This window comes from Pneumocystis jirovecii, assembly GCF_001477535.1.
Source record: "Pneumocystis jirovecii RU7 chromosome Unknown supercont1.5, whole genome shotgun sequence".
Lineage (NCBI taxonomy): Eukaryota > Fungi > Ascomycota > Pneumocystomycetes > Pneumocystales > Pneumocystaceae > Pneumocystis > Pneumocystis jirovecii.
The window spans coordinates 131,259-150,395 of NW_017264779.1; the positions used below are offsets into that span (position 1 = coordinate 131,259).

The 19,137-nt window shown below is 29.9% G+C and overlaps 13 protein-coding genes across 13 annotated transcripts; 8 read left to right on the forward strand and 5 right to left on the reverse strand.

The window, feature by feature from the left end:
• Positions 1–432: 432 nt before the first annotated feature.
• Positions 433–1,738, forward strand: T551_01245 (uncharacterized protein; the record flags this gene model as incomplete). Its single annotated transcript, XM_018373508.1, has 6 exons — positions 433–467; positions 520–629; positions 674–952; positions 1,002–1,101; positions 1,149–1,597; positions 1,665–1,738. The coding sequence occupies 6 exons, from the start codon at positions 433–435 to the stop codon at positions 1,736–1,738; spliced, it is 1,047 nt and encodes a 348-aa protein (XP_018230162.1).
• Positions 1,739–1,914: 176 nt separating this feature from the next.
• On the forward strand, positions 1,915–2,874 carry T551_01246 (uncharacterized protein; the record flags this gene model as incomplete). The annotated part of the gene is made up of 1 exon (XM_018373509.1): positions 1,915–2,874. The coding sequence occupies one exon, from the start codon at positions 1,915–1,917 to the stop codon at positions 2,872–2,874; it is 960 nt and encodes a 319-aa protein (XP_018230163.1).
• Positions 2,875–2,970: 96 nt separating this feature from the next.
• On the reverse strand, positions 2,971–3,324 carry T551_01247 (ribosomal protein L32; the record flags this gene model as incomplete). Its single annotated transcript, XM_018373510.1, has 1 exon — positions 2,971–3,324. One exon carries the CDS (start codon positions 3,322–3,324, stop codon positions 2,971–2,973), a length of 354 nt encoding a protein of 117 aa, XP_018230164.1.
• A 415-nt stretch (positions 3,325–3,739) lies between these two features.
• On the forward strand, positions 3,740–4,488 carry T551_01248 (guanylate kinase; the record flags this gene model as incomplete). Its single annotated transcript, XM_018373511.1, has 4 exons — positions 3,740–3,818; positions 3,861–3,932; positions 3,980–4,182; positions 4,231–4,488. The coding sequence occupies 4 exons, from the start codon at positions 3,740–3,742 to the stop codon at positions 4,486–4,488; spliced, it is 612 nt and encodes a 203-aa protein (XP_018230165.1).
• An 82-nt stretch (positions 4,489–4,570) lies between these two features.
• T551_01249 (septin CDC10) lies at positions 4,571–5,982 on the reverse strand (the record flags this gene model as incomplete). Its single annotated transcript, XM_018373512.1, has 9 exons — positions 4,571–4,773; positions 4,816–5,008; positions 5,050–5,167; positions 5,221–5,358; positions 5,405–5,486; positions 5,535–5,663; positions 5,718–5,820; positions 5,855–5,878; positions 5,932–5,982. The coding sequence occupies 9 exons, from the start codon at positions 5,980–5,982 to the stop codon at positions 4,571–4,573; spliced, it is 1,041 nt and encodes a 346-aa protein (XP_018230166.1).
• Positions 5,983–6,220: 238 nt separating this feature from the next.
• T551_01250 (uncharacterized protein) lies at positions 6,221–8,135 on the reverse strand (the record flags this gene model as incomplete). The annotated part of the gene is made up of 8 exons (XM_018373513.1): positions 6,221–6,368; positions 6,412–7,053; positions 7,098–7,185; positions 7,225–7,275; positions 7,322–7,448; positions 7,492–7,614; positions 7,660–7,803; positions 7,851–8,135. The coding sequence occupies 8 exons, from the start codon at positions 8,133–8,135 to the stop codon at positions 6,221–6,223; spliced, it is 1,608 nt and encodes a 535-aa protein (XP_018230167.1).
• Positions 8,136–8,446: 311 nt separating this feature from the next.
• On the forward strand, positions 8,447–9,234 carry T551_01251 (uncharacterized protein; the record flags this gene model as incomplete). The annotated part of the gene is made up of 4 exons (XM_018373514.1): positions 8,447–8,493; positions 8,541–8,868; positions 8,897–9,087; positions 9,135–9,234. 4 exons carry the CDS (start codon positions 8,447–8,449, stop codon positions 9,232–9,234), a joined length of 666 nt encoding a protein of 221 aa, XP_018230168.1.
• A 165-nt stretch (positions 9,235–9,399) lies between these two features.
• On the reverse strand, positions 9,400–10,382 carry T551_01252 (uncharacterized protein; the record flags this gene model as incomplete). The annotated part of the gene is made up of 6 exons (XM_018373515.1): positions 9,400–9,455; positions 9,500–9,941; positions 9,983–10,011; positions 10,058–10,085; positions 10,133–10,193; positions 10,261–10,382. The coding sequence occupies 6 exons, from the start codon at positions 10,380–10,382 to the stop codon at positions 9,400–9,402; spliced, it is 738 nt and encodes a 245-aa protein (XP_018230169.1).
• Positions 10,383–11,402: 1,020 nt separating this feature from the next.
• On the forward strand, positions 11,403–13,091 carry T551_01253 (uncharacterized protein; the record flags this gene model as incomplete). Its single annotated transcript, XM_018373516.1, has 2 exons — positions 11,403–12,099; positions 12,139–13,091. The coding sequence occupies 2 exons, from the start codon at positions 11,403–11,405 to the stop codon at positions 13,089–13,091; spliced, it is 1,650 nt and encodes a 549-aa protein (XP_018230170.1).
• Positions 13,092–13,341: 250 nt separating this feature from the next.
• T551_01254 (uncharacterized protein) lies at positions 13,342–14,427 on the forward strand (the record flags this gene model as incomplete). The annotated part of the gene is made up of 4 exons (XM_018373517.1): positions 13,342–13,531; positions 13,573–13,701; positions 13,750–13,976; positions 14,023–14,427. The coding sequence occupies 4 exons, from the start codon at positions 13,342–13,344 to the stop codon at positions 14,425–14,427; spliced, it is 951 nt and encodes a 316-aa protein (XP_018230171.1).
• Positions 14,428–15,069: 642 nt separating this feature from the next.
• On the forward strand, positions 15,070–15,652 carry T551_01255 (uncharacterized protein; the record flags this gene model as incomplete). Its single annotated transcript, XM_018373518.1, has 4 exons — positions 15,070–15,106; positions 15,155–15,378; positions 15,411–15,534; positions 15,576–15,652. The coding sequence occupies 4 exons, from the start codon at positions 15,070–15,072 to the stop codon at positions 15,650–15,652; spliced, it is 462 nt and encodes a 153-aa protein (XP_018230172.1).
• A 326-nt stretch (positions 15,653–15,978) lies between these two features.
• T551_01256 (SUMO-conjugating enzyme ubc9) lies at positions 15,979–16,736 on the forward strand (the record flags this gene model as incomplete). The annotated part of the gene is made up of 7 exons (XM_018373519.1): positions 15,979–16,011; positions 16,064–16,096; positions 16,145–16,277; positions 16,322–16,345; positions 16,396–16,505; positions 16,551–16,630; positions 16,676–16,736. 7 exons carry the CDS (start codon positions 15,979–15,981, stop codon positions 16,734–16,736), a joined length of 474 nt encoding a protein of 157 aa, XP_018230173.1.
• Positions 16,737–17,205: 469 nt separating this feature from the next.
• Positions 17,206–19,041, reverse strand: T551_01257 (uncharacterized protein; the record flags this gene model as incomplete). The annotated part of the gene is made up of 11 exons (XM_018373520.1): positions 17,206–17,233; positions 17,273–17,378; positions 17,424–17,538; positions 17,584–17,740; positions 17,780–17,904; positions 17,948–18,031; positions 18,075–18,286; positions 18,342–18,363; positions 18,485–18,628; positions 18,674–18,747; positions 18,792–19,041. The coding sequence occupies 11 exons, from the start codon at positions 19,039–19,041 to the stop codon at positions 17,206–17,208; spliced, it is 1,317 nt and encodes a 438-aa protein (XP_018230174.1).
• Positions 19,042–19,137: the final 96 nt, after the last annotated feature.

Sequence of the window (19,137 nt, forward strand, 5' to 3'; positions counted from 1 at the left end):
TTTCCTTTCCATGCTATTTTCTCCTTTTCTTAGCTTTCTTGATGATTTTTTAAATGATCTGTTTTTTTTGTCGGTTGTGTTTTGTTGGTAAAAATACGTTTTTCTAATATTTTTACAGAAAATATATATGTATATATAATAGATAATAGTCAAAACAATATGTCTTTTTATCAAATATTTTCTTTTTATTTAAAGAATCTTGTTTTTATAGAGTTTTACTGTTAAAATTGAACAAATTTATGAAAATGTGTTTTTATATATTCTAATATAGTAAAATGTCTGATAAGTATTTATTTATGAGATATTATATGTTTTTATATCTTTTATATTTTGCCCTGAAATACTTTATTCAAACGACGTTTATTTAACGACGTGCTTCGATCAAGATCAACTGTAAAAGTTTAAAAAAGGCTATTAAAAATAAGTCTAGCTATGGATGGAGCTATTATTACGCCTGTATCGTCTGGGTATATAGTTGTTTGTTTTTTTTTCGTGAAAAAACGATTAATTTTGGTTTAGATTTGATGTAGAAGGATCATGTCCATTAAAGGCTGTTCAAGTAGATTCATTAGTTGTTTTAAAGATCATAAAACATAGCCGTGAGTCGTTTACAAGTCATTCTGCTGCAGGTAGCTTTGATTAATATGAAAGATTTTTTTTTATTTTTAAAAAGGACAACTTTTGGGACTTGATATAAATGGTGTTCTTCAAGTCACTAATTCATTTCCTCTATCTCATGGACATGAAGGAGAAAATGCATCTTCCTTAGCACAGAACAGGATTAGTTATATGCAGCAGATGATGCGTTGTTTAAAGGAAATTGGTGTTGACAATAATGTTGTTGGATGGTACCAAAGTGTTAATTCAGGAACGTTTATTAATATGAATCTTATTGAAAATCAATTTTCATATCATCAGGCGCTTAATGATATGACGGTTATGTTAGTTTATGGTAAATTTAGTGTTAATTTGTTGAAATATTATTTATCTCGTATATTTAGATGCGTCTCAATCAACTCATGAATCATTATCGTTAAAAGCGTTTCGTTTGACACCTTCTTTTATTGCTGCAAAGAAGGAAGGAAAATTTAATGCTGAAAGGTAATAATTGAATATGATACTGTTGGTTTATTTAATTCACTATATAGCATTTCTAAATATGGATTATCTCATTCTAACGTTTTTGAAGAGCTTCCATTGATTATTCACAATTCTCATCTTGCAGTTTCACTTCTTCACTATCTAGATAGCAGATATAGATTTGTTCCAACGGCTCCTGCTTTGTCTCTTCTTCCACTTTCTTTCAGTTTTGACAATCTTGAGCCTGTGGTTGATTCTTATTTCGAAAAGATCATGGAAAATCTTTTAGAGGTGACTGAAGATTACCAATATGAACAAAGTAATTATCAATATTATCAAAGGGCTTTAGCAAGAGAACAATTAAAAATTCAACAATGGCTTCAAAAAAGACGTGCTGAAAATGCTGTACGAGCTGCAAACAACCAATCGTTACTTCCTGAAGATGAATGGCAACGCCTTTTTAAATTATCTTCTGAACCATCTTTACTAGAAAGTATTCTCTTGGCTTCACAAATTGGTAAGGAAAAAAATAAAATTCTTTTTTCATAATGACTGAACCATGTAAACTAATGATTTTTTTACAGATTACTATTGTAAAAAGATTGATTCTAGCAGCGCTCCTGCTTTAACAAAACTTTATGCCTCTATAGCTAAATAGTAGGTGAACATAGATTTTTTAAAAGATATAATAATTTCATGGATGCATTTTTAGATCATATATATGTATAATACGAATAATTGGTTTGTTTTATTATGTATAATATTCTCGATAAAAATATTATTTTTTTTTCTTGAATTCCCGCTTTTTTTTCTACCTAAATTCTAAGATAATTAATGAATAAATCTTCAGGAACAGCATTTGATTGGCGTCGCCTAAAAGAAATTAGGTCTTATGGGCGCTCATATAAGCTGATGATCGTTTTTCCTTTAGCAGTTCTTTCATTTTCCGGACTAGTTATTTATGATAAAATAGCAAAGAAAAAAATTATAGAAAAACATTGTAATAGAGTGAAGTCGCTGGCTAATGAACCAATGAGTCCTTTGGATCTTCCTAGAAAAGTAAAAATTTATATGAGCCCGTTTCCAGGAAGTGATCTTCATGCATCTCGAATGCAATTTCAAAAATATATATGCCCTATTCTTCAAGCAGGTGCTGTAGATTATGAAATTATTGAAGGGAATAAAGAAGGTGACCTAAAAAACTATGTTTCTGAAGAGATTCGATGCCTTCGGCGTGGAGAGTTATCTATTGATCCAGAAATGCAAAAAGTTATGGTAAACGTTCGTCCTAGCACTGAAGAGGATTGTGCCATTATTGTAGGAAGGCAAACGCTGAAAGAGTACTTGGCTGGCATTCATGAAGGCTGGCTTGAGCCTTTAGAGTCTCCACATGCATCCTCTAGTTCTTTAGAAATGTTAGGAAATAAGTCAAAAGATACTTCAGCTGCACCCCTTGAAAAATCTCTTCAATCGTCTTTACCTGCTGATTTCTCGATTCCAATACTCCAATATATTCCTTTACCTTGTATTTTTGGGTTTTTTAACATACCGTTTAAGATACTTCAGTTTTCAAATAGACGTTACCTTGCTCAAATTATTGCATCAAAGATAGTAGATGTTGTTTTGGTAAATGAAACTCGTTATTGGGATGACAGTGATATCCTCCTTGGAGAAGAAGAGACCTGCAATTGGCCCAAAAAGTATAGAAAGCGGACAACAGCTGGCGTATGGACGGATGATTTGGCATTAGATAAACAAATCATGAGCCACGTACGTTTGTATTGTTCGTCTTAAGAATTCAGAGTATTGTGTTTGTTTAGAAAAAAAATTGATATATTTAAAAAATTAGTATTTCGAAAATATATTCCCCATTATATATGACAATTATTTTCATTCCTGTCGACTTTTTATAAATTCTTTAATCTCCCGAAAGCAAAACAGACACAGTGTGTGCGCCAGTTTTTTTCGTCCGCATGCTGGACATTCATTGAGGTTATATAAATCTTTTAAACCCTTAGTAGCCTGCCGCATCCGTTTTTTAGAATATGATGTTTTTTTTTTTGGTGCTGCCCATAATATTGCTGTAGAAAGCACTTCACCGCCATTCTCTATGCATAATGGATCTCTGTTTTGCATTGTATCAACAAGTATTGGAGCCCAAGGTACTCTGATTGACTGAGTAAGTGTTTTGGTTATTTTTCCCCAGAAATTGAAAAATATTCCGCAATTTAGAAGCATAGACATTATTCCAAGTCGTTCAATACGTATTTTTTGAGAAATACTCTTGTACCAGCACTTTTTTTCAAATTAATTTTTATTTGCAAGATTAAAGCTAAAAATGCCTTAAAAAATCCTGAAAAAAATGCCTCCTTTAGAAAATATCTTTTCTTCTTATATTATAATCTATTTTCTCCTGTTTGTTCCCTTTTTTCTGCTGAATAATAATTGTTTTTTCATAAATATATTTTGTTATTTATATCACGTTTAATCATTTCTTTGACTGTAGATCGCTGCTTTAGCAACTTTATCGCTGAGTTGTCTTAGCAACTTACTTTTAACCACATCTAAGATCCAACTTTTATCTTTTTGAAGATATTAAGATAAAAATAGATAATGAAGGAGTTTTATTAAGAAGAAATATATATATATTGCTTTAAGAATGATTATTTATGTGTTTTTACTAAGTTTTAACTTTTTTTTAGTGTTAAATCGGTTAATTGTGATCTCCGGGCCATCGGGTAGAATAAAGATATGAATTTGAGCGGAGCTGATTGATAAAGGATCAGGGAAATCAACTTTAATTCGTCGTTTATTCTCTGATCATCCAAGATGCTTTGGTTTTTCTGTTTCTCGTAGGAGTTTTTTTGAAATATGGCATCTGGTTAATGGATAATGGTAGATACGACTCGTCTGCCACGGGCAACTGAGAAAGATGGTGTACATTATCATTTTATAACGAGTGAACGTTTTTCTCAGCTAGTATCAGAAGGAGCGTTTATTGAACATGCTGTTTTCTCTGGGAATATGTATGGTACAACAATTAAAGCAGTTGAAGATGTGATGGCCAAGGGCTATACATGTATTATGGATATTGACATTCAGGTACAATGCTGTTGCTTGTGGTTGCAATTTCTTATGGTATTTTTAAAGGGTGCTCAATCAATGAAACGAGCGCCGATGCATGCAAAATATGTATTTATAGCACCGCCTGATTTGATTGTTCTTGAGAAAAGACTGAGAAGAAGAGGTACTGATACAGAAGAGAGCATACGAGAACGGCTAGCAAGAGCAGCTCTTGAATTAGAGTATGCAAAAACACCGGGATCTTATGATTTGGTATTAGTGAATGATGATTTAGATGAGACGTATAAAAAGCTGGAGAAATTTTGTTTGGAAGAGATACCTTGATACCTTGAGGACAAAAAAATATAATGGGAAAAAGATATATTGTAGACTAACACAATAAATGTGTCTTTACTTCAAAAAATGTCTATGACATATTATCGCCCATGGAACCTCGGGTAATGGGCCGAGGTCCAGAACCCATTGCAGATGACTCTTTAAGTGCGAGCAGTTGGCGACTGCGGAAGTTTTCATAATGGATTTGTGCTGTTGTCTCAATCAAATCTTGTAGATGTGTACGCGTCAAGAAATTTCTCAAATATATGAATTCACAGTGATTTTCATTTTCAACTAGTGAAAAATCAGACATAGTTGCTAAAAAAAAGCTATTACTGTTGATAACTCCCCATTTATTTTGGCGTCCACGAACAACCTTTCCGTCAACGGTAATTGTTTTTTCAGATCCAACAATGCAAAATGGAATAATGTTTTTAATCTGTGAATTTAAAGCCCTTTCTTCATCACTTGATTCTTCGCTATCATATGGGTATGTTCGAATCCCATGGAAACCAAGTTCTTCACGGATCTAGCTGATATGAGTATTTTTATAAGGCAATTGGTTATTACTCTTTTTTTGAATGCTATGCGCTCGTCTACTGTTAAAGCGTCTGATTTTGCAATAACAGGTACCACATTAACTACATTTGTAAGCTTCTTAAGCATTACAATATCAATTGGTTTAAGGCTTATAAATGACTTGTTAGCAATATACTTTAACAATATAGCACTGGTGCTTACGAATGGCCTGATGGCTGGATAAAAAATAAACAACAATGAATACGTGTGTCTTGAATATGTCGGTCTCTTTGCGCTGTAAGTTCTTTTTTTAAGTAAGAAGAATGCTGATCTTTAATATATTTGATAATGGGATCCCAACTGTTGCAATTGAGCAATATATGTTTGATAAATTAATAACACTTACCATCGATCATTGTTGACAAGATCTCCATATCCCGGTGTGTCTACAATATTTAGTTTTAAATGGATCCCATTTTCTTCCAAAACTAATAGGGCAATTTGTTAATATAGTAGCTAAAAATATGAATTTATACTATGAGAAACTGTGTGAATTTCTGTTGTTTGACGGATTGGCTCTTCTGCGTTTAAACGCCCTTTACTGTCAACCAAATGTGCAGAAAATAATGTGTTTATTAGTGTAGATTTTCCAAGTCCTGTTTGGCCTAAAAGTGATACTTTTAGTTTTTTCTTTTTGTTTTTTTTTTCAAAAATCTTACCAACACAGATAATATTAAATTGAAATCCTCGCCTTACAAGTTTCCGTTCAATTTGTTTTGTAATTGAGTCAAATCCTATATGGATTTCTTTAGAACAAATTGTCTTGAAACATTTATTTTTGTTTATTATTACCAACATAACCACCTAATTGGATAGGACTCTTTTATTTACAAAATCAGCTTAAAAAAATACGGGAAAAAAACATATTTTTACCTTTTGATATGGAGGCATGTTTGGGTTTCTAGGAGCAATGATTCCTGACATTTTTAGGTCCAAAATTCTGCTTTTTTTTTTTTAATATTTATTGTAAATCGTTACTGTTGAGATCGGTATTTTACGGGTTTAATAAAGTATCAAAGTTCGGTATGATAAAAAAGATATACAAAAGATAGTTGATATTTTATTAAGAAATATATTTCATATATAAATGATGAGCTATATGTCTATAGATAAAGCAGCATATGTTTAATAATATGATTAAATTTGCAGTTAATTAAAAAAATCAAGCTTTATATCTCTTTGCAGTAGTAGAAATATTTGTATCGTAATTATGAATTTCTTTTTTATCATTTGTTTTTTGAAAGGATTCTTGTTCTTGTTGATTTAAGACACGATTGGACATTTCGTTTAAAATATAGGATGAGTTTCGTCTATAAAACGTTAATTTTTAAAAAAGATCCTAAATATATGTACTTGATGTTATCGTTGTTTGCAAGGCGTTTGGCTCCAGACAATTGAAAAGGATCAGGGTGATAATGTTTTGTATTTGTTGGTGGTGCGCCAACAAGCCGTGTTCCAGGTGTTCGTTTAGTTTGATTAGCTGTTGGATGTGGCACAGTACTTCCTAAGCCATTTTGTCGTCGTATTGGTGTTGATTTTGTATGATCTAATCCCGGTGTTTTCCTTAAAGAAGGACTATCAGTATGTGGATTGAAAGCTATGCTTGAAGAAACGTCTGCAGTCCCTTTGCCATTCATAAATGCTGATCGTGTATTTACAAACATTGGAACATAGTCTGGAGGATGTTCTTCATTTTGCAAATGAATTTGTTGATTTGCTGGATGAGTCGTGGGAGTTTCTTTAGTTTGATTTTGTTGAAAGTTAGCTGGATTTTCAATATTATTTGCTGAATTTTTATTTAAAGAGTTATCATGTTTAATCCCATTTTCTAACTCTTTCTTTTGAGGCTGATTTGTAGGGTTGTGTGAAATGTTTGGTAAAGAATTTTCTTTAAATGATTCATTTTGGGGGGGACATGCAGGTAGAACAGACATGTCTTCTGCAATATGAGCGTTTTCTTCAACTATGTCTGAATGAGAAAAATTTGAAAAGGTACTGTTCTTTATTAATATTATTTTTATGGGCAATGAGGAAATTACTCTTCAATATCGAATTCTGATTGATGAGAGAATTCAAGTTCTATAGGTTTATCCATTTCTTGGAAATCAATATCATCAAAATCGTCGCCTAATTTCTTTAAAAAAGCCTAGATATTTTATAACAAACCATATTGATAAAAATCTGATTCTTTCATTGATGCGGGGATATTCTTCAATGCTAAAGGATTGTAAATACTTCTTTAAAACACAAAATATAATTTTACTCGTACATTGATTATTCTGGATTAAGTTTGAGGGTTCCTTTTGTCCGTTCGGTTTTGGAGGGTTATTAGGAGGTATGTGATTTAAAGCGCTTGGATGGCGGTAAAGTTCAGAGATATTAAATTTACTCTGTGCTATTGAGATTCTGCTTTCAAACAAAAGCATATTATACCTCTGTTACATGTACTTTCCCAATTTCTTTCAAGTAAGTCTTATCGTAAAGACAATTTCCTAAAACATTCCCAAAAGTCCGTAATGCTCTTTTTAATGCATCTGTTGTTCCTTCTTTTTTTGCCTAGTATATTTATTAAAAGTCGAGATCCTTTGTAAATATAACTACTTTTTCAAATGCTGCACCTTTTCCCTTGAAATTTTCGACGCATCCATACCCAATATCTTCATGATAGATTCCATTTTTTAATGTTACGCGTACAATAACTGACACTCCTAAATTCAGACGTCCTGAATCTTTAAATTCTTCAATCTAACATAATATATTAATTACATTTAAATTAAAAAAATAGCATTTACGTAATCTACTTGAATATTTTGTATACTAGAAGACCATCCATTGAACCCAAATATCTCGTTTGCTAAATTAATTACTTTCCATCCTTCAAGATAATATACTTTTGATCCATTGACTCCTGGACGATATGAAATATATTCTGGGCCCAATTGACGGTCTAATAACGATTGTACTATAGCTGTTTCTTTTTCTGTGTATTCTGTTATGCTTTCATGTCCTGGTATATTGTAAAATGTTGGAAATTTTTTTGGATATGTTTGATTATGTTGATCGCCTGGTTTTGGCATTTTTGACTCGGAAAAAAACAAAAATTTATGAAAACTAAGTAAAAAATGGCTATTTGGCTTTGATTTATATGATAAAAACCTCTTTTTCTTTTTTCTCTTCTATTTATTTACTTGAATACAATAATAAAGGTGAAGTTATCTCGTTGGATAATGTTTAATCGTGCATGGCTGACGTCAAAAAATGAGCATAAAAAAAAATTGCTAAAAGTCATTCTTAGCGAAGAAAAAAGGCTAATTAAAAGAATTTATAAAGAATACAGAGTTCTTTTATACTATTTTATTGATTTTAATGTAAAAAATGATTGTTTAAAATGGAAGATATGAAGGAAATTCAAGATCCATTTTTTGAAGCGAAAGAGTATAAAAATAATAATCTAGAATACAGGCTGATACTCAGTGTTAAAGGAATGTTGTTTTAAAGCTGTCAGATGTTTGTCGTTTGCATGATTTATATCTTAAAATGCAGAAGGAGAGATGTGTTGAGTCATCAATGGCGTTAGCAGATGTTATGAAGGAGTTTCGGGAAATGGTTGATGATATTGACAATGATCTAGTGGATTTGGAGGAAGTAGTTTGTGTTGTTGAAAATCAACCTGAAAAATATGGTATTTCGAATGAAGAATCCTTAAAACGGCGTGCGTTTGTTGATCAGGTTCGAAGTAATTTGGTGCAGATACAAAAAGACTTGGAGAACCCGTCTTCTGATCCTTTGGATTTGAAAAATAAGGCATGTGTTTATTTTTATGTGTTTATTTTAATAGTCTCAGAATTCATCTTTATTACCTGAAAAACCGTTGAGAAGGGATTCTGTATCAAATATAGAATTAGCACAAGAATATCAATCTCTAATTATGAATGAGCAAGATACTCAATTGGACTATGTATTTGGAACAGTGCAAAATTTAAGAGAACAGGCATCGATTATGGGTAGAGAACTTGTGGAACAATCTGAGTATGCAATGTTGTATATTTACCATTACTCGACTAAGGAAGTGTTAGGTTGATTGAAGAAGTAGATATGCGAATAGAAAGAACAAATGAGAAATTGAAACGAGGATTTAAAAATATGAAACGAATAGTTGCTCAAAATGAAGGTTAGTTATGTTTTTGTATAAGACGTTGGTAAATGACGTTTACAAAGATAAAGTATCCACCTATTGTATTTTTTTTTTGATCATAATATTGGTTATTTTACTAATACTTATATTTTTATTTTAAATATCGAATTTGAATGCTCTAAGAAGATTTTACATAATAAGGCTATTTACGTTTTAGCTTTTTTCTTTGGTGGCTCACTTTCTGATGTTTCATCTCCATTTTCTAAAACAGCTTAATACTTATAATATATGAACAATAAAATATACCTGTTTCCAAATCTATTTCCGCATCCTCGTCTTCTTCCTCATTCTCTTGCAGTGCATCAGTGAAGTATTTCACTGCATTTGGATATAGATCTTCTGCAATAAAAATAGCAAGTTCTTCACCGTCCTCAAAAACGTCATTATTGCCTTCTCCTGTCCATGAAAACCATGTGAAAAAGCTTGGTGCAACCCCCTTTGCTGGTTTTGTGAAATTTTTGTTTTTTTTCCATTTAATTTCTACTTTTTTTGAAATTAGTTGTGATGGCTCCTTGTCAGAATTGGATGATGATGCTTCGGCCTTTTGACTTGAATATGTAAAAAGCTTTTCAAGATAAAGACTATTCTGTTCTAAGTATTCGTTTGGTTCAAACTCAAAAACAATATTAATATCACGAGGATCCTCATTGGGTCGATACACTCTTAGATCAATTAAATGTTCAAGAACCTTGTAAAGTTAATAATAAAAAATAATACTCTTTTTTTCACATTAGCATCCTCTGAACTTATATATGTCGCTAAATCTGTCAGTTTTTTATATATTTTTGAGAAAAAAAAGTATACAAAGCTCGTCACCAGGTGCTGCTTCTAGCTATGAAATATGTTAAGTTTGTTTAAGAAAAATACATTCTAACTAACCACAATAGGCCAAAATTTAGGGATTTTCCTTAATACACATGCTCTTTTTTCATAAAGTGGACTGAATAAATTAATTTGATGTTTTACTGTTTTTTAAATGAGTTTTTATGTTTTTAGGTAAAAAAAACTTACGAAGTTCAATTTCTGCCTTTTCAAACTCAAGTTCAATATCAGCAATTGCATCTAGTGATGCCGGGTTAGGCTGTGACAAGAGTTCTTGTTTTTTATCATTTATTCTTTTTGGTGTCATTTTTTTCTACGTGAAGTCATAATTCAAAGAATATAAATATTTTTTTATTTAAGCACTAAATAAATAAAATGAATGAATGAATGATTTTGTTTTATTAGGTTTATTTTTAAAATTACTGTATGATTTTATTTTTTCAAGATAATGTTATGTTTTATGGTTTTTATTTCTTTGGAATAAATAGGTTTGTGTTTTTTAAGAGCCAAAATATAGGAATTTTTATTAAAGTGGTCATTTGTTTGTTTTTGTTAATTTTTTTAACTTTTTTTGTTAGATTTAAATTGATATTTTTGTATAATATATATATGATACTTTTGGATGTCGTTTGCAATAGATACTGAATTTATTTAAATTATTACATAAATCTTTTAAATCTTGCTATTTTTTAGATCTTATGGATGGATAAAAAAGTGAAAAGGATATTTATATTCTTTATATTGTCTAAGACAATATATGTAATTTATATATATAATAAACATAGTAAAATTTAGTTTTTTTTTTTTAATTTTTAAGCACAAGGGTTTTGTATTATGAGTATTTTAGTGATGTTTTGGAGACTTTAGATAGTATAAATGTAATAGAATGTTTCTATAAAAAGACTTTTTATGAAACTTTAAAAAGATATATATTTACTGATATATTCTCAATTACATTAAAAATGCAAAAATGGAAAGTATTTCTATGTTAATGTTATTTATATAAGGGGTTTTGTCTTTAATCTTTAAACATTTCAAAATGTCTTTTTTTTGAAAAAAAAAAGGCTTTTTTTCTATATTACTTTGTTTTTATAGTAAATTCTTTATAAAGTCACTATGGTTTTTCAGTTTTTGTTTTTATATAGCTTATAGATGTTTTTATTTTTCTGAGATTGCCTTAGATTTTGAAATCGAGATATCTTTAAAAATTACTGATTAAAAAGAAAACATTAAATAAGAATAAATAAAGACTAGAATGTTAATTAAACTTTTATTTTAGCATTTGTAGATTATGCATATTTCTTTTCTATGTTTTTAATACAAAAAAATGACACAATTTTCGGATAATATAGATATTTATAATGATGAAAATATTCTATCTACAGAGGAAACTTCACTTCTTGGACATAAAAAATCATTGATTTGTTTGAATTCTTTTTCAAAAAAATCTAGGTTTCAAAAAATTGTTTTTCTTTTTCTAAAAAATACGGCTATTTTATGTGTGGTTGTTATCTTATTTGTATTTGGTTTGGTTTTGATAAATGGTTATGTTCAAAAGAAATCTATTTTAGATGTTTTTTATGTTACATTTAATAGGGTTGATATAAAAAATATAACTGAAAACGGTCTAGAAGTACAAGTCATTGGTTCTATTGTTGTAGACTTATCGAAAATTTCTTCTACAACCATAAGAGGTTTATGGAGATTTAGTTCTGGAATGATAAAAAGGGTGACCCTATATCCATCAAATATTAGTTTTTCATTTCCGGATTATATGAGAAAAAGCATTGCTGTGGTAACTTTACCTAAATTTGAAATAGATATCCGAGATTGGTATCGTACTAGTTTTAATGAACTAGTTTTTATAAATTTTCGAAATGCAACGCCTTTTGTCCCTATTTTTAGAACTTATTTTCGAAGGGGACTTCACAATATCAATGTGTCTGGAAAAGGTTTTTTTTATTTGCGGCTTTTTCGTCTCCCAAAGTTTCGAGTATTTATTCATAAGTCATTGACTATTTATGGTATATTTTTATTTTTACTTTTACTTGTATAACATATAGAAGATTTGCCTCAAGTAGATCCTTATAAATTATTTGATGTGGATTCTGTAAGAGTTAAAGATTATTCTACAGCTGGTGGTCTTGAAGCTAAAGTTCAGTTAAGTAGTAGGACTATTTTTTCTGTTAGTGCTCCTCTTTCTCATTTAACCTGGTACGCATTGATTCCTTCTTGCGATCAAATAAAATATATAAAAATTGCAGAAATTGTAAACTATTTGTATTATGTTGAATCGACGAATAGACTTAATATAACTTTGGTATCTTATATATTACCTTTCAATAATGAACTTTTGGAGGCTTGCCATGGTTCTGGAATATCACCATTAAATAAATTAGTATCTGGGTATTTATCTGGACAACATTCGGATATTTATATTGAAGGACATGTTTCTAAGTCTTCTACGGAAGCATCCATTCCTTTATGGTTGTCACATATATTAACACATATGAAAATTTTAGTTCCTTTTCCTGAATTCTTTAAAATTAATCTTCTTAGATCGATAAAAATAAATAAGCTTTTTTTAGGATATTATCAGAAGGATTTTGTTTCTAGAACCTTTTTTCATTTTCCTGATTTTGTTTGTGACATTACTGTAAAAATAGAACTTCCAAATGCTTTTGATTTTTATATAAATATTACACATATTCGTTCTAACATTGATTGTTTGGATAATGGTACTGCATTTGTTGGATTAATACAAAACGATTGGGTTCCTTCTACTAGTATAAGGTCATCATCTGTGTTATTAGTAAAAACAAAAATATACCACAAATATTTTAGAATTTTGAATATGACAAAGTTTAATGGATATCTTAAACAGAGTATTACGAAAAAAAATAAAAATTTTACAATTTATATTAAAGGGAATGTATCATTAAAAATGGATTCTCATTTAGGTTTACTTTATTTACAAGGAATTCCAGTTTCCGGAAATGTTTTAATTGAATATTGAGTTTGTACCTGCTTTATCATTCCTACTATTCATTTTGTTTCTGCTTTGATTTCAGTTCTCTATATTAGATATAATATATTCAATTATCATTAAATGATTTTTTTATATATGGAATTATATATAGGTTTTGTTGACACTAATTGTTATGCTATGTATGTTATAAAAATACTTTTATCTACATAAAAATCTTTGTTTTTCTTTAAAGTTATTTACATATTTATTTTTTATATAATATTAATAAACTTTTAATATGGTCGATTTTTCAAAAATTTCTGAACACTTTCGACGACTTCATAAAAAGATGGAAAAAAGATCACCAGTAACATATGTGCAAACACATAGTGGTTCGCGTTTAAATTTGCCTAAAAATACTCTTAATCCTTTGGGAATAGTAAATGATGTATTAAATAAAGTTTGCTCTGGAAATTTGTCTCGAAAAAGTATGTTTTTATTTTTTTATATGAAACTGAATGGGCATTAGGTCTTAAAAGAAAAATATCCGAGTATGAGGAGATGCAGTGCACGTCTTCATCTAGTCCTTTTGTTTTTAATTACAAGAAACCGCGAATGACATGTTATGGACGTTCATTGCCCATTACGAGGCTATTAGGTTGATTTAATTGCTGTTTTCAGTGTTTTAGGTGCTAATTTACATTAGAGCATCTAGATTCATCTTCTCTTTGTGACATTATACAAACACTAGTCAATCGGCATCCTACTTTGCTTTTAGAAGTGGCTAGCTTATCTTCTCGTCCTGATTTATCCTCTGTTATTAGTACTTTAAATGGTATGGAGGAGCAGGTTCGTCGTTCATTCCCGTATGGTGGTGATTCAATGGGAGAGTATGCCTATAATAGGATACGTCCTGTTTTACAAGCGCTTATGGTATATATATGATGACTGTCTGAGAAAATATTTATACTATGTATAGGATGCGTTGTTGGAATATACACGTATTTTTTTGCCTCCTTATGAGTCAAACAAGAGTCTTACATTAACTTTTCTTGACCATATTACGTCTATGGCTCATCGGTTTCCTGAGTGGAATAACCCTGAGCACAATTATATTAAAGAAGAACTTTATCATGAGATTTCGAGTGCGTGGATTTCTGTTATCCTTAGTATTGGCAAAGAGGGCTGGGGTGGAATAAATGGTTATGAATGGATGAAAAAATTAATCAAACATAATGAAGCAGGAAGAGGCCGGCTTGAATCTGTTATAGATGTGGCTCGTAGTGAATTGGCATGTTTTTTCCCTGAAAAGATTGAGGATGGTATATTTTCTTCGCCAAATAATAAGCTTGGTTTCGATTTTGCTTCTTGTTATCAGATATAATTTCAATGAATACTTGTTATTTAATATTTTGTCAATTTAAATAGGATTCGAGAAAAACACGCCTTGTACTTCTTTAATGTCGCGTATTAGTAGTTGATAGGTTTATTTTTATGTATTTCAGTATTTTATGGTTCCGAGTATTTTTATATTTTACTCTTTTATTATACGAGTAAGGATGTTATACTTCTATTTCTATATGAACAACATGTTGTAAGTTTCCTATAATGGACATATATCAGTATTGTTTTAACATTTTGTATTAAAGTTATAAATTTTAACTTGCTATTTAATTATACATCTATTCATATGTATATGTTTCTACATATTATGACAAATTCTCTAAGTTTAATTAATTGATTTCTAGAAAAATTATATTATATTATATAATTATAAATTTTATGTTTTAAAGTTATCGGCGCGTTAGCTTTAACGCGTTAGAAATGACTGATCACGTTATAATAATATATTATTGTTTTTATAGTTAATAAAAGGATAAAATATTATTTTCTTATGATTTCTTTAGAAGAGTATAATTTCATATATGTATTTTTGGATTCTTCCTTTTTTTTTAGAAAAAAACTTATGTTTTTTAGTTAATTTTAAATTTGATTTATATGTTTGATTATTGAAGATTATATAAAAATGTTTGATATTAAAGAGCCAAAATATGCAGATGATGGTGGGTTTATATTTTCAAATTAGTTATTGACTCAGGCAATATTTTAAGAGCTTTTTAAACAAAAAATGGACACTCTTTATATGGGACTTTATCAGCGATGGAAAATGTACAGAGAAGAACGTGTATCTTCTTATTTTCGAAATGAAAATGTGAATGAGTTTTGTCCTGTAAGGGATAAGAAACTTCGGATGTATTTAAGAGACGTACGTTGTAATCGAGAAATGCTTTGGTCAAAGAGACGACAACAAGATGACGATGTATTGCTAGATGAAGTTTAACAAGTGTTATGCTTATATTTTTACAGCAAAAAATGCGGTCTGTTTTTTTTGCAGAGGAGAAACAGCGACGCCAATGTCTGGAAAAAGAAGCAATGTTTAATCAAATCACATTTGAGGAGATCTATGATGATTCGTTTATTAATGATGATGGTATGTTATTTTTCTTCTGATCTGTCTTTAAAATATTAAAGCTCTTATATTTATTGAGAAAATGGAAATGTTAGAAAATCAGGGACTTAGTTATCTTGTTGAGAAATATTTTCAGTAGAAAGCTATAGAAAAGTACTACAATGTTAATTAGTTTACATTTTTTAATATTATTTTTCTATCACTTCTTAACATGTCCTATTTATATATATCTGTTGATATTTGTCTTTTGCATTATTGAAAAGGAAATGTACTTTTACTTATATTTATTTGTATTTTTATATAGCTTTTTCATTTTGTATATTTTTTAAATATATAGTCAAGAGTTGTTTGTTTTTAGGTTGTTATGATAACGTCTGTCTACTCAACGACTTTGAACGTCGAGTATTTTTCGAGCATAAAAATTGTTTTGAAAAAGCTATATTTGTTCAAGAAAAGAGTTAATTAATGTCTGGTTTATGCAGAAGTAGACTTCAGGAGGTTAGTTTTGTTTTTTTTTCTTTTTTTTTGAGTTAAAAATGGCTATTTTTAGGAACGTAGACAATGGAGAAAAGATCATCCATTTGTAAGGAAAAAAATAAGGGAACTATGTTTTTAACTGATAAATATTAAGGGTTTTTATGCAAAACCAAACAAATTACCTGATGGCACTATGGATTTAATGAACTGGAGTGTTGGGATTCCAGGACGTCCAAAAACAAACTGGGAGGGTGGAATGTTTAAATTAGCTATGTTTTTTCCTGAAGGTGATTTACTGGTTTTTGTGTTTTTTGTGTTTATTTTTATTTAGAATATCCTACAAAGCCACCTAAATGTATTATATTTTTATTTTTTTTATTTTTTTTATTTTTTTCATATTAATAGGCAAGTTTGTTCCTCCACTTTTTCATCCAAATGTTTATCCATCGGGAACTGTTTGTTTGAGCATCCTTAATGAAGAAGAATCGTGGAAACCTGCAATAACAATAAAACAGGTCAATTTTTAAAGATAATTGTATATTTATTAATTTTTATTATAGATACTTTTGGGTATACAAGATCTTTTAAATGACCCAAATCCGAATAGTCCTGCACAAAGTGAAGCATATACATTGTTTAAGTTTGTTTATTTCTATATGTTGGTTAATGATTAACAATATGATAGGAAAGATCGAGCTGCTTATGAAAAACGAATTCGACAGCAAGCTCGGGAAATGGCTCCATAATTTTCATAAAAAATGTTAATAATGTTCAATAGTTAACTTTTTATATTTCTTTTTTTGTTGAATATTTACATTACGTTTTAGGTTTTAGACATAGTATATAATAATTCCTTGTTATTTAAGAATTTTAAGAATAGTTTAAATATTTGATTATTCTAGATAATATTAAATATAAAAGAAGCTTATTTGAAAGTACTTATTCTAGTATTTAAGCTTCTACATTTTATTAATATTTATAATTAAATTTCATTTAAAAAATGTTATTAATAAAAATTATAATCCTGTAAAAATTTAGATTTTTCATCATACGAAATTTTAATATTAAATTTTCCGTTTTTAAAAATTCAAACAAGGACTTGATTGTCTTAGAATAAATGGTATTACGAAACACTTTACAATATTAAAGTGTGGAATTCTTAAAATTCTATTTTTTATAGATTATAATAAGCTATCAGTAATTTTATTAAAAAACTCATGTTAAAGGTTCAAAAATTGACGTTCTTGTATGAATAAAAATGTAAAGATATTACAAATATTACGTTCCTGGTGGATGTGCAGTTGTATGATAATTTCCTGTTTGTTCGGAACTTCCTGTTTGTTGTTGTCCTGCATTTGCCATATTTCCTTGTTGATAATATTGCTGGTCTGAACAAAAGGTAAATATTTTGCATACATTTATTAAATACTCACAATAAGATTGGTAATATTGAACATATGCTTCATAACCACCATAAGCAGCATAAGGATCTGCTGAGTATGACCCAGAAACACCAGGAGGTCCTGCTGGCGCTACGGGTACTTGGTACTATAAAAATATTAATAATTGATGATTATATAAAATAATAATAACCCCGGGCGCTGATCCATATGTATTATTTTGTCCTCCATATCCAGAAAAATTTTGACCATGTGGTGCTGCTTTGAATTGCTCATATTGCTGTTTGACGCTTTTTAAAAGATCTTCACATAAGTTTTTAGCTCGTTGAACTTCAGTAGGATCAGGTCCGCTAAAAGATTAGAAAATATAGAAACAACATATATTTTACGTAATATGTAAATAAAGAGGCTCGTCGCTTTCTCGCCCAGTAGCTGGCTCCATAAACCCTGATCCTATGCCTTTAATCTGGACACGACATTTTGTTTCTTGTTGAACATGTTTGACATATTGTCCCTTGAAAATTAATTATTATTTATAAGAATTAAACTCAATATACATTAGGTCCAACAATGCTAGCACGTAAATGAAATCCACGAATTGGTTCAAGACCGATATAAAGTCTTTCTTCTGGCCATTTTCTCTATTTAAGATAAACTTAATATAAAAGATAAAGATGCTATTACTCTTCCAAGTTCATCTCTTTCTACATCATCCTTCTTCCTAAAGCGTCTCTCATCAACTAGAGATGGTAATTCTTGAGACATAAGCTCCTCAATCTTTTTAACTGCAGCCTCCAGTCCAGCCTTGGTTGTAGATGTAATATGTAGGTAAAGAGGTGGATCTCTTTCAGTAGCCAAACACTTATCAGGATAATATTTCCCGCGTGTTGTTACGTCTAAACATGAACTATAAACAAGCGATATTTATGATGAAATGATTATAAACAATACCTGCACCTGTGTCTTCTTTGATCTAACAACAAAAGTTAGTAAATAAATTTAATTGGGTCAATTAAAGTTTTAAATTTCTTCAGTAGCCAAAAGGCTTTTTAAAATGGAATCTGTATGTATAAAATAAGGCAATTATATCATACCATCTTTTGAGTTGATCCTTTTGTAAGAATATATCGATTTCTTAAATCATTCACTTCAATGTCTTTTACATAGTCACCATCTTGACTATACATATCACGAATTGCAGGAACAGATGGTGGTGGTGGTGGTGCAGTCGAAGGTTTCTATGTTAATTAGTATCTTCTTATATAAAAACCATAAATGTGTACAGGAGGTTCTGATGGAACAGAAGGCACTTGTGTTCTATTACTGTACATAGCGTTAATACGTGCTGCCGCTGCCGCTATTTATTTTCAATATTAATCTGCAAAAAATATCTTCACAAACCTGCTATTTCTGCAGGGTTTTTCGGCCGTTTTTCTCCAGATGAAGATGTATTATGAGATGAAGCTATTTCTCTAGATTCATGTGTAGCTGATGGACGAAGGCTTGAACTTCTTCTTCGATTTCTAGATGACTTATCATCTCGATCATGTCGATGTCTCCGAGAACTTTCTTTTTCTCGTGTTGAATCACGATAAAAACGAGAATCTGATTCATCTCTTTCCTGTCTATGACTATGTCTGCTGCTTGACATATTGATATATTTTAATCCTTTTAAACAGCTCTGAAAAATGTATTAATAGATATTGGAAGAGGTTGTGTCGAAAAAAGGTCGGGTAACTTAAAAAAA